The 12,174-nt window shown below is 46.3% G+C and overlaps 1 protein-coding gene across 2 annotated transcripts in view; it reads left to right on the top strand.

Annotated features, from left to right (window-relative positions):
- The first annotated feature begins 4,834 nt into the window (after nt 1-4,834).
- AEBP2 (AE binding protein 2) overlaps nt 4,835-12,174 on the top strand; it is a 43,138-nt gene continuing 35,798 nt past the window's right edge. The window contains exon 1 of one of the 2 annotated variants that reach the window (XM_085049210.1): nt 4,835-5,588. In XM_085049210.1, the coding sequence (XP_084905336.1) occupies nt 4,936-5,588 (653 nt within the window). In that variant the 5' untranslated portion in view covers nt 4,835-4,935. The remainder of the gene's footprint in view (nt 5,589-12,174) is intronic. The other variant, XM_085049211.1, reaches the window with a different exon arrangement.

Here is a 12,174-nt window from a genome sequence, read left to right as displayed (position 1 = left end):
ACTGTTTGTGTTTATAGATGGCTTAAAGCAGAGATGCCCTCATCTCCACTGGGCTGGCATATTGTTACCCTAAAAGCAAACAGAATGAATGTTAGGATGTACTTTTGGATGAGCTCCAGAATGACAGAGTGGGGTTTTCTTTTCCATTCCTGAACTAACTCCTGGTCCTTTGTGTCACCTTGGTAATTTTTAAATTTTTGTGTTCCTCCTTTCCCCGTCCCCAGAGTGGGCACTGTTATATTTGACTAAGCTGTCTGGAGTTTTCTGAAGTTTCATAACCTAACAGGAACAGAATGCCATTTTATTTTTTTCCTTCTGGTTACCACTAAAAGCAGTTCCCTGGTGTAGCTCGTGGCAGGAATTTCAGGGACAGCTGTGCTGGCACCAGAGAAGAGGCAGCAGATCAGCGTGACACAAAGCAGGGGCAGAGCAGAGGGGGAAAGAACGTCCCAAGCAGTATCAAGAATTCATTTTGCAAAGGGTTTTGCAAAGCCAGTTACATCCCCAGCAAAGGCTCATCACTCCAGGGGAGAAAAGAGAGATCCCTTCTACACATGCATTCCCTACAGCCTTATTCTGGTTAGCCCAACGTAAGCATGTCTTGTAGTTTCTTACAGTCATGGTTTCTAAGCAGACACTACGGGCAAAGATTAAAGGCAGCTTTAAAAAATAATCCAAAAAAACAAAGAAAAATGAGCATGGAAGCTGAGTTTAAACGGAGAGTTAACTGGGTGCTGCAGGAGAGGGTGGGGTCGGAATTGCATCATGAGGTGATTTCAACCCAGTCTGAAAGCAAGGGTGAAAACCCAGCGCCGGGTGCTCCCTTGAAGCAATGAGAGATCGCAGCCTCTTCCTCCAGACCTTGAATTTGGATGGGGAAGGGTGGGGCAGAAAGAAGGGAAGGGTGCAGTTTCCAGAGGCTGCTGAGCAGGCAGAATACTGAGCAAGGTGAGTCATGAGGTGGAGGCAGCTGGAATTTCCTGCACTGCCTAAGACATGCATGGGGAGACAGGGGCTGCAGAAGGGAGCTCAGTGACCAAATGCTTGGCTTTACCGAATCTCCCCTGGTATCCTAGAAAGCGTAAGACTGGATGTCACCTTTCCTATACCTCAGGTCTATTTAAATTTTCTTCTGTCTTAATAGGCCTTTCTTGCCGTTTTGAAGTGTTTTGCTTGCATACTGTACATCATAGTACCATAATATTGCCCCAAGTTAAGGAAGAAACCTCAGGAAACCTACCTTACACATATAGAATCTTCTGGTGATCTCATCTAAGTGTCTTTCAAGAAAACCCCACAAAACAGCAAAATTGTTGTGACTCAAGAAAAGAAGAAACTACTTCTTTGGAGTGTGCTTGATACTGATCCTGCTGTCAGTGTGAATGCCCTGGTGTTCCTGAGGTAAGAGAATAAAATCTTAATTTCTTCTGCCTGCTCTGCTCTGTCTACAAGTTGCTTATTCTTGCACTAATGGTCCTGCTCGGAACCTGCCTGTGAACAGGCTTCTCCTGGTTTATCTACTATTATTATTTTTTTTTTTGTACTTTGTTGATTTCTCAACACGAATGTCTGAGCTTTAAAGCATCATTGTAAGGTGATCACACCAAGCTAGACTGAGCATATCAGAAACTCTTTGTGTGAACGACAGTAACTTCCACCAGCAAAGCCCAAATGAATGATTTCTCCAAAGGATTTCCTAACAGGACTCTCCTCCATTGTGCTTTTATCAGTACATTCAAATGTAAATAATTTAGATGCTTTTGCAAGTTGCAGAATCACCTGTTCTCTGACAGATCTCCTCTTTCAAGAGGTTTGAATAGTCAAAAAACCTTGGAGCAAAAGGAAATCTACCTTCAGTAAGCTGTGTGGGTTTGTACAGAGAAAGTTCGGTAAGCAATAATCATTGCTGCTTGCACTCGGTTAGGACTTCATTACAGCACTCAAAGACCAAGCCTGGATGCAGAATTTTATGGACTGGAAAACCTGAGAGCAGGACACCAAGAGATTATCACAGTGCTTTTTCTTGGTAACTGCCTGCTGCAGTAGTGACCCATTTGGTACTTGAGCGCTTGCTTAAATGCCAAGTGATTTCCACTAGGCAATAGGAACGTCCTGAGGTTTCCTTCCCTGACCCTCTTTGAATACACAAATTACCTAATGAGCTGGCGTCTCTACTGCTCTGCTTAGGAGAGTGGAAAGTGAGAGGTCGAATCACCCTGCTCGCTTGCAGTGCCAAACACAAGGAGCCTTTGCATGCACGCACCATCTCAAGAAACTCAAGAGAGACTTGCTGGGACAAAGGACATTGATTGCCTTGAGCACACAGCAGATCAGCACAATTCACACTAGAGTACACAGAGTTCTTTGTGATAACTTTTCTCCCCTTTATCTCATATTCATTGTTTGGGAAAGGTGTTTTTTACCTAAGTCCTTCATATATTTTTGGTTTCTCATGATTCGATACCTCTCTGATTCTATCCCTTGCTAGAGCACAGAACTGCAGAAGGGCATCAGTGGGTAAGAGAGACCCAAATAGGAATTATTTCAGCTACTGCCGTTTCTGGGCTGAATGAAAGAGTGGGTTGTTTTCGAAATGTCACATTTTGTGTCTGATTAGACAGCACTGCAACACCCACCCGGGAGCCCCAGGCCTTCCTCAGAGGAGAGCAAAGCACAGCACACGCTGTTACCAAGAGGAAAGGCAGGTCAGGGTACAGAAGCTCAGGGCTTGGTGACTGTTTTGGTGGACATAGGAGACCTGCAGCACACATTTTGCAGAGATGAGAAACAGAATTGCAGCTGTTCTTTTTTCCCTCTGGATTTTTTTAAGCATTCTTAGCATATCCATGTTCTAACTGAGGTTGACTTCTAGAAATCCGAGGAACTAGCATCACTTTTTCATTGTTGTCTTCCAAAATTTGCTTATGCTCCTCTGCAGGCTAAATATGGTTTGTTTTCAAAGATTAATCCACTGTCGTGTCCCTCTGCTCCAACCCTGTGCTGCTGTTTCAGTGTCGTGGCTCTCGGTTTTGATGCTGCTCCACCACAGCTTGTTCTTGTTGCTGCTCACAGCTATGTCTGTTCATGGGCTGGGAGCCATCTCCAGCGATGCAAATGCAGGTCTTAGGAGCACCTTTTTCCAGATTTTAGTCCTACACAGTCAACTTCTCCTGGAATCCAGGATCTCTGTGGACATGCCAGATACACCTGCTGTAACTTGCATTGGTGATATTCTTCCTCACGTGCAGAAGGGGCAATGTTTTTCTGGACTGAATTGTGTTTCTGTGTTTTGGAGTTTGTTTTTAAACTAAACTACCACAGCTTCATGATTTTTGTTTTAAATGTGTTTTAAAAGCCCTGTAAGTGTTGGGGGTAAAGACTGACAGATATAAGACATTTAAAATTCACAAGGAATAGCATTTTATGCTTTCAATTACCCTTCTCATCTCTCCAATAATTTGTCAAACTACCTGATTTTATCTCTGCGTTCAGATTCTATCTTCCTGTTCTGCTGCAAATCCCCCTCCTACAAACTTTATAGCAAACTTTATCCCATTTTACATTATCATTAAATGGTGTTAATCTTCAAACCCTGTTCTGAAGGCTTCTATGTGATTGACAGGCATCCTGTTAAGCTTTCACCCCTTCTACACATCCATCAGTTCAGACTGGGTATTAGGAAGAAAGTCTCCCCTGTGAGGGTGGGGAGGCCCTGGCACAGGGTGCCCAGAGAAGCTGTGGCTGCCCCTGGATCCCTCCAAGTGTTCCAGGCCAGGCTGGATGGGGCTCTGAGCAATCTCATCCAGTGGAAGATGTCCCTGCCCATGGCAGCGGGATGGAAGGAGATGATCTTAAGTGTTCCTTCCAATCATCCCGTGATTCTATATTTCACATTCCCCTTTGGTCACACAGCTTTTCCCCGGAAGCCAGGAAGCCTCTTCTCTGCCAAGGGAGGTTTAAGGCCAGTTTGTTCTGGTTTAGTCTCTCTCCTCACTGCACAGCGCGGCCGCTTTTTTCACTCCTTTTTGTCAGTGGCGCTGGAAGCCTTTCGCTGCCTCTTTTCTGCCTCGGCCGAGCCCGTTTTGTGGCAATGCTGCCCGGGTGGTTTCACAGCGGCACCCGGGGAGCCTCGGTTCTCCCTTTCCCGTGCGCTCCACGCCCCGCTTTCCCACTCCGGTGACCGCGAGAGGAACTGGGGGCTCCGGGGCTGCCTAGACCCGCAGTCCCCGGTGCCACTGGAGCTCTCCCGGTCCCGCTGACCCCCTCCCTCCGCCTGAGCCAACCCGCTCCCGGCAGCGCCAGCCGGGAATGCCGGTGCCCCGCTGTGGGACACGGGATCCGTCCTGGAAGCGAGGCGGGGAAACCGGGAGCGCATCGTTCCCCGCTCCCGGCGCGTCCCGCGGCACTGCCCGCTGGCTCGGTAGCCGGGGCCTGGGATGACGCGATTCCAGCGGGGCGCCGGCATCGCCCGCGGGATTCGAACCGGCAGCCCTGGGGGACTCAACCCGGCATCCCCGGGGGATTCCAGACGTGATCCCAGGGAGACTCTAGCCGGGATCCTAGGGGAATTCAAGTAGAGATCCATGGAGAATTCAAGCTGGGATCACTGGAGATTTCAGCCGGGATCCCCGGGGGTATTCACGGCAGCGCCTCCCGGGGATTCAAGCTTGGACCGCGTCGCCCACCCGCCACCGCCCCTTGGCGCCGCCGCTCCGCCCTCCCCGCGCTGTTTGTCCCCGGGTGCGCTCCGTAGCGCGTGCGGCGGCGGCGGCACGAGCCGGGCCCCGCCCCGCCCCTCCCCGGTGCTGCGGGTGCGCGAGGAGGGCGAAGGCAGGAGGGGAGGCGGCGGGAACGCGCACGGGCCGCGCGCGCACGCCCCCGCCGTGCGCACGCCCGCGGCCGGCCCCGCGCGCGCGGCAGCGACTCGCAGGCGCCATGGCGGCCGCTCGCTGCAGCGACATGGCGGAGCCCCAGCGGCGCCTTCCCGGGCAGGCGGCGCCCGCCGAGGAGGAGGAGGAGGCGGAGGTGGCGGCGGCGGCGGCGGAGGTGGCGGCCGCCGGCGGGGCTGGATCCTCCTCGTCGCCGCCGCCGCCTTCGTCCGCGGCCGCGGCGGAGCCGGAGCCGCTGCTGCTGCTGAACGGCGAGGCGGAGAGCATGTCGGAGCCGAGCCCGGAAAGCGCCAGCCAGGCCGGGGACGGGGAGGACGAGGAGGAGGAGGAGGAGGAAGAGGAGGAGGAGGAGGAGGGCGGCGAGGAGGAGGAGAGCAGCCTGGTGGGCAGTAGCAGCAGCAGCACGAGCAGCGGCTGCTGCAGCGACGAGACCCGCTCGCCGAGCCCCGGCGGCGGCAGTGAGGCCGACGCCAAGGAGGAGCCCAAGGGCCCCCGGGGCGGCCAGGAGGACGGGCCGGGCCGCGGCGGCGGCGGCAGCAGCTCCAGCAGCGTGTCCAGCGGCGGCGACGAGGGATACGGCACCGGCCCCGGCACGGGCGGCGGCAGCAGCTGCGGCAGCGCCACGTCGGGGGGCCGGCGGGGCAGCCTGGAGATGTCCTCGGACGGGGAGCCCCTCAGCCGCATGGACTCGGAGGACAGGTCAGTGTCCGGTGCCCTTCCCCGGGCGGAGCGGCGCGTCCCGGGGGCCCTGCTCGGCAGCCTCCCCGCCTCGGCAGCCCCCGCTCCCCGGGCGCCGCCCCGCTCCCGGCCGCGGGGGTGTCACGGCAGCCACAGGTTTCTCCGGCCAACTTGTGCCGGGCCCCTGCCCCTGCTCCTCGGGCTCCCCGGCCGCCCGGCTCCTGGCTGGGTAGGAGGGGGCGCTCCCCGGCCATCGCCGATCCGTGAGAGTCCCGAGCGGCCCCGCCGGGCGCTGCCTTCTCCTCCGGGGGCCTCCTTCCTCGGAAGCTGCGGATTTTTCTCAGATGGTGCTTTCGGGGTTCTTCAGGGTTGTGTCTTGCGCCAACGCGCAGGTGGGGTGTACTAAAGGTTCGGGATGGCAATGCGTCTGTGGATGCGGTTTTACCTGCGCCCGAACCGGGTCTCTGCTCTAGAGAGAGAAAACCGAATGAAAACCTCTTAAAACGTGAGGGGGAAAAATCGAGTTTACTAAAATAAATAGGAGTCTAGCCTTTCCTGCATTACGTGTGCACAAGTAATAATCATGCACAGTGTGAAGCGAGGTTCCGTATTTGCAGGCTCATCGTCATCTTTGAATGAGTTCTGTAATAGTGAATGTAAAGCTGAGTTCTTGAGCTTTTGTGTTAAAGCTACACATTTCGTTTCACCAAGATTCTGGCTCGATTCTGGTGGAAAGGCATTACCGAATTCTCACACATGGTTGAATTCTGCCTTTCAGGTCTGTTTCAGCCTACTAAGTCAAGCATTTCAAAGAATGTGGCTTATGCAGTAGCTCTCTTGGATGTTGTATGCAACAGTTTGCTTGAAAAACTGAAAATAGGATGGAAAAAGGACATAAAACCAGTGTGAAAGTGCTGTTTGCCTAGTTACTAATTAGTCCTTTCAAATAGCTGAAGGAACTTGTACGTTTTTCTATTTGTTTTGCAAGAAAAGTCTCAGACTTCCCTGCTAGTGTTACAGTTAAGTAACAATTAGAATTTTGTTTGTATTTTCTTAAGGTAGGTTCACTGTTAAAAGTGGAGAATTACATGTTTTGGTCCAGAAATGTACTTTGAATATATGTTAGATCAAAATCTTTGTAAATATACAAATACCCATATTTCAGAATGAAAACGGGGCATGACTAGATCTAACCTCGAAGATTAAAACCAGCCCAGCAAACTCTTTGTGAGTCAGCTCCCCAAACCATGCAATTGGCCTAAAACCCTTAAGAAGACAGAAAAAAATTCAGTTCTTTGGTTTCCATCAGAGTTTTGAGACTCATAGAAGTCACATTTTCTTTCTTATAAACTCATGCAAGTGGAATGGGGGTGTGGATGTTGGTGTTTGTTTGTAGGTTTTGGTTGGTTTTTGGGTTTTTTTTTTTAAAGCTGAGATTTTATGTGAAATTGACTAAGTATGGGAGTAGACTTCTGGAAAAACAACAGGTATGTAAAGGAGCTTTAAAACAGCAGTTTCTTGTTTTTCACAGGATGAAAGTCTAAATCTAATCCTGATCTTATCCAAGTGCATGTCTGGGTTGAGGAAATAACAGAAATAACTTGCAGGGGTTTTCTAGAAGTAGAGTCATTCTGACTTGCCTGTGCAGTCCAGAGCTAGTTGCTGCTTTCTTTCTCTGTCATTGCTCTCATGGTCCTCTTGCTGTACACTGTTAAATCCATGTGTGTGGGTCCTTGCTCCTTCCCTGTACCACCAGCACAGGCTCACTTGCAGGAGTGGGACTCTTTGTGGTTAGTGGTTTAAATAAGGACTGTGCCTTGTTTTTAACCTTTGCAAAGTTTTATCTTGACCTGCCAGGCTGGAAAGTTGGGGTGCTGAGAGAGCATTTTGTGCTCTAATTCCAACGCCTGTTTGTTGAGTTGGTAGGAGAAGAGCAATGCTACCAAGAGTGCCATTTGTTATTCCTGGTGATGGAAAATTTTGTTCGGTGTGCACTCTTTGCTGCAGCATGTTAGAATGCTTTATTATTTTTGTCACTTGTAGTCCAGCAAGTTGCTTGCTTGGCATTGTGATCCAAATGATTGCTGCTGCTTGGAAGGCAGCCACAACATAATCCTGTGCCTTTCAGATGATCAGACGGACTAGCAGAGTGTTGCAAAAGGTAGTAGATGTGCTAAAGAGAGTGCGTAAGTTGAGATGGTGAAATACCAGGGCAGAGCTGGAAACAGTTTAGGTTTAAGGGTGGAGGTACAGGTATATGATAATATATTGAAATCCTGAAAGACTTAATCATTCATTGATTTGGTCACCTCTGAATTCAAATATAAGTTCTGTGACTATTAGACTATGATATTCTGTCTATTAAGTGTTGTTTTATATGAAATAGTTTATTGAATGGTACTTCATGACCTTTGCTGACCCTGTGTCTCCAAAGTCCTGAGGAACTTGGTGTCTGACTCTCAGTGTGCTGTGAAATAAGATACCCTGGGGAGGGAAGAGAGAGAAAAAGGAAGAGATGGAACTTACAGGCTTGACTTTACAGTCCTTGGGTTTAGCCAGAGGAAGCTGGGAGAAGAGTGTACTTGGTAAAGACTCTCCTGCTGTCAGCAGGTTTGGTAACATTCAGATCATGCCCCTGGGCTTGGGATTTTTTTTTCTTGCTTCCTCTTTAGAAAATTTGAATGAATAAAAGGGTGTGGTAAGAGGGCCCAGATTCCATGAGTGATCAAATTCCCATTTCCCTGTGTATGTTCTTTGTAATTTTCCACATTGTGTTATGTCTGATTTTTCATTTAGTGATATCAAATACAAATTAAACAGGTGAAGAAGAAAATATTGCATGTGGTCAAAATAGAACCACTGTTCAGCAACTTCTGTTTTTAACATTTTAATGTATTTTGAGAGCATTCACTTACAGAATAAATAATTTGTAGGAAATTTGTAAGTATTTTTAGCAACACGAGAAATAAATACAGAGGTGACTGTCAATGCCCTGAAATTTAGGGTGGATTTTAACCCTCCATTTCCATACACAGACTTCGTACTTTGTTAAAACATGCTTGTCTTCCCACCCAAAAAGCCCAGAAAGGAAAAAGCAAAACCCAGACTGATACCTGGAATAAATAACCAGGTGGCATTTTCTGCTCAGCAGGAGTTCAGTGCAATAACTCTAGAACTGGCAGATATCTTTTTGATCTATAATAGTTCCATTCTTTTCTGGGAATTGTGCTAAATTCCCACTACCATGCAGGAGTTTGTCCACAACTTGGTGAGCAAGCTCAGATCAGCTGGCTGAGTAATAATAGTCTGCATTGAAGCCTAGTTATCTTCTGGATTTACAGTTAGGCTGTTATCAGCCCGTGAATGCTGCTAATTTTCCTGTGCCTTTCCCTAACTTGAGACCTGTGCTGAAAGGATTGTGGTGCTCCTCCAGAGTCCTCTGGAGCTTCTAGTCTTGCTGCAATGCTGAGAAGCATTTGACAGGACTTGAAGAGAAAAAATAATGATTCAGTTAACTATAAAGACTGAAGCTGGACGTAAGCAAGTGCATGCATTTGGGTATAAACCAGCTGAGCCGAGTGCAGTGGAGATGCATCTGCAGCTCACGGTTGTTGTTATTGCTGAATTATGATATTTACTTACAAACACTTAGTTTACTGAAATAATTTAGATATTGTTTACTGTAACACTTATTATGGAAGTATATTTAAATCTGAAATAGTTTCATCATCAGATTTTGTTTGATTTAAAAAGCAGTTTTTACTAGTTTTTACTACTAGGTAGGTCTTGCAATTTTAAGAAGTTGCTGAGCAGATATTTGAGTAGTAGAGCTGTATGAAGAGCTTTTTTGCTCACCCGTGTGAATTTGTCTTCTGTCTTTGTACTCTCACCCAGAAGTTACCCCTGGCTTACTGTTCTTATATTATCTTTGCCCTTCTTAGCAGTTTATCCTTTGCTCCCTCCTCCTCCTGACTAGGCAAGGAGCATGGAAAAGGTACATTTAAGCTGCAGGATCTGCTGTTTTGCTGAGTGATCTGTGAGTGCTGATTGATGTGCTGGTAGGCCAAGTGTAACGGGTTGTCTTTGGACCTATGTAGTAATCTTTCCCTTAGGCACAGCACTAATTAATGTCCACCTTATTGACAGGCGATTTTCATGTAACTTGTAAGGCTTTATTTTCTTCTTTTTGTTTGGCTTTTTTGTGGGGCGGAGCGGGGTATAACCTTTTCATGGTTTTTATTATTCACCAACAACATCAATTATTGGGAGGCATGGACTCAAGGAATACTCAAAAATATTCAGTGACCATTTCAGTTCTTAACCACATAAGACTTGCAAAATACTTCTAGAAATGTTTTATTCTGTTTCTGTTTAATAGATGAGCAGTTTTGAAAACACATTTCAGGTAAGTTTTTCAGTAATAAACCTCATTGTGCTTCAGATTGTGAAATTTTTTTCATTTTATTGAGTGAAATGAGGCAGAGTGGTATGAATGGGTTGAAAGCTAAGAGATTTAGATGTGAAAATTCCAGGCTCTAGCCTGAGATTTTTAGATCTCATGTAAAATGAAGATTTTACATGAGATTTAAACCTTGTCAACCTTTGAGATGTATACTGATTTAAAAATATTAGTTTTAATTATAGTCTTTATTTTATCTAGCTTTTAAACTCTTGAAAGTGAAGAACTTTCAAGACTGACTTGGCATTGGCACATGAGCTGTATGAATGACATTTATGAAGGCAGAACAGTAAATTTGAAATACAGTCCGGAGGACATGTGGTACTAATAGGTGTGTTTCATGGATCCATGTGACCAGATTAAAAAGTGCTTCAGGCCTCTCTTTGCTGCATAGTCTCACTTGTTCCTATGCAGGAAGTGAAGAATCATTCATTAGCACATACAAGGTGGTTAAGTCGTTAAATTTTTTTTAGAGTGTGTGTGTGTATTGCCATGTGACAGTGAGCTATACAGAAGTTTACCCGAGTTTCAGAAATTATGCTGAAAATTGTATTTTCAGCATTTCTAACTACATTTATTGTTGCTGTAGTTATTTGCTTTCAAATTGCAAAATAAACCCCTTGTTTCTGTAATGGTTATGTTCATGCCATTCTGGCACTGGAGAAAATAGCTTTTGATGGGAAGACAAAACAGCCCAGATATTTTGTATGGGGAGTATCTTTATTACTAAAGCTGTTGGTTGGTATAATTGAGTGGTTAACATGAGGTCTTTTTGTGAACTAGATGAAAGAGCTTGGTATAATGAGCTGTTATAGTTATTGTAGTAAGATGTAAATATACTTCACAGAATTTGAGAATAAACATTTTGCTATTCAATGTAAGACAGAAATAGTTCTGCTTTTATGTTGGATTTGTACATCCACACCGGTCTGTGTGCATTTTGTGTAAGTTCATGACATCATCAGGTCTGGTAACTTCTAAATACAAGGTTTGATAAGTGGGGTTTTTCAGGGAATTTTCTAGGCAGTAGTGGAAAAAAACCCCTGTCTTGGTTTTTCTTTTTTCCCCCTTTTTTTTTTTTCCCTTTCCGTGTTTCACTTTCCAGTGAAGTTAAACAGGGTGTTATATGCAGCTTGAACGGCCTTTTGGCAGAGATGTCACATCATGCATTCCTGCAGCTGGTCACAGATAAAACTAACTCTCTTGGATGATGCAGTGGAAATGTTCTACCGTACCACTCTTGCTCAGATCTTTCCACAGCTTTCTAGTACCTTTCATATGTTTACATATATTTTGGAAAGCCCTGCCCGGCTGGAGAAGAATGGTGGGGAAGTGAGCAGCATGGAGAGCTGGCATGGAAGTCAGCAGTATGGAAATACACCTAGAACCCATTGCCTTGGGGTAGTTGTAGAGCAGTCTGTTCTTGGCTGGGAAAGTGGTACGTGGCATAGAAGGGAGATGTAAAGCAGATGGAGCTTTGGAGACAGGAATAAAGGTTTCTGGCAAGGGGATGATGTGAGATACACACAGAAAACTTCTGGGATGATAGGGAATGAGATATGTCTAATTGCCTGAGAGGAGAAAAGAGAACTTAACCCAAAGAAAGTGAAAAATTGGTCTCTGCTGTAAAGTAGCCAAGTAACTGTAGGGAGTCCTTGAAACAGGTGGGAATGTAAACTCCAGTTAAGTTGTGCAGGAGACAGGAACAGAAGAGGGTAAGGAACTTCTTTGTATGAACAGTCAGTTTTTTCCACTCTCCCAGTTGCTGTTAAAAAAATACAATGGCATGACTTGCAAAAATACAAAATGGTAATATTGTAGCATTCCCTGAGGTTTCTTTGGTTATCTATCCATGTAACTGATTCTTTTTTATAACTATATGCATTCTCTCTGGGATTGTTAATTTAAATGTGAACATTTTCAAATAAACTTGTTTTAGAAAAGGAAATATAAATATTCCATGTTATGCTTGCTATTTGTCATTGGATTTGTGATATGCTAAGATAGTGATTGCAATTCTCAAATTGTGGTTTTGCAGCATTCAAAACCAACAAAGAATTGGGGAAAATATTGAAGCCTTTTGAGGGGCTGAAGTACTTTTTTTCCGCCTTAACAATGGTAAAATGCAAAGGAAGAAAGACCTGGGAT

Source organism: Lichenostomus cassidix, chromosome 1Aa (assembly GCF_008360975.1).
Source record: "Lichenostomus cassidix isolate B80296 chromosome 1Aa, HeHo_3.0, whole genome shotgun sequence".
Taxonomy (NCBI): Eukaryota; Metazoa; Chordata; class Aves; order Passeriformes; family Meliphagidae; genus Lichenostomus; species Lichenostomus cassidix.
This window is presented reverse-complemented; position numbering and strand designations above follow the sequence as displayed.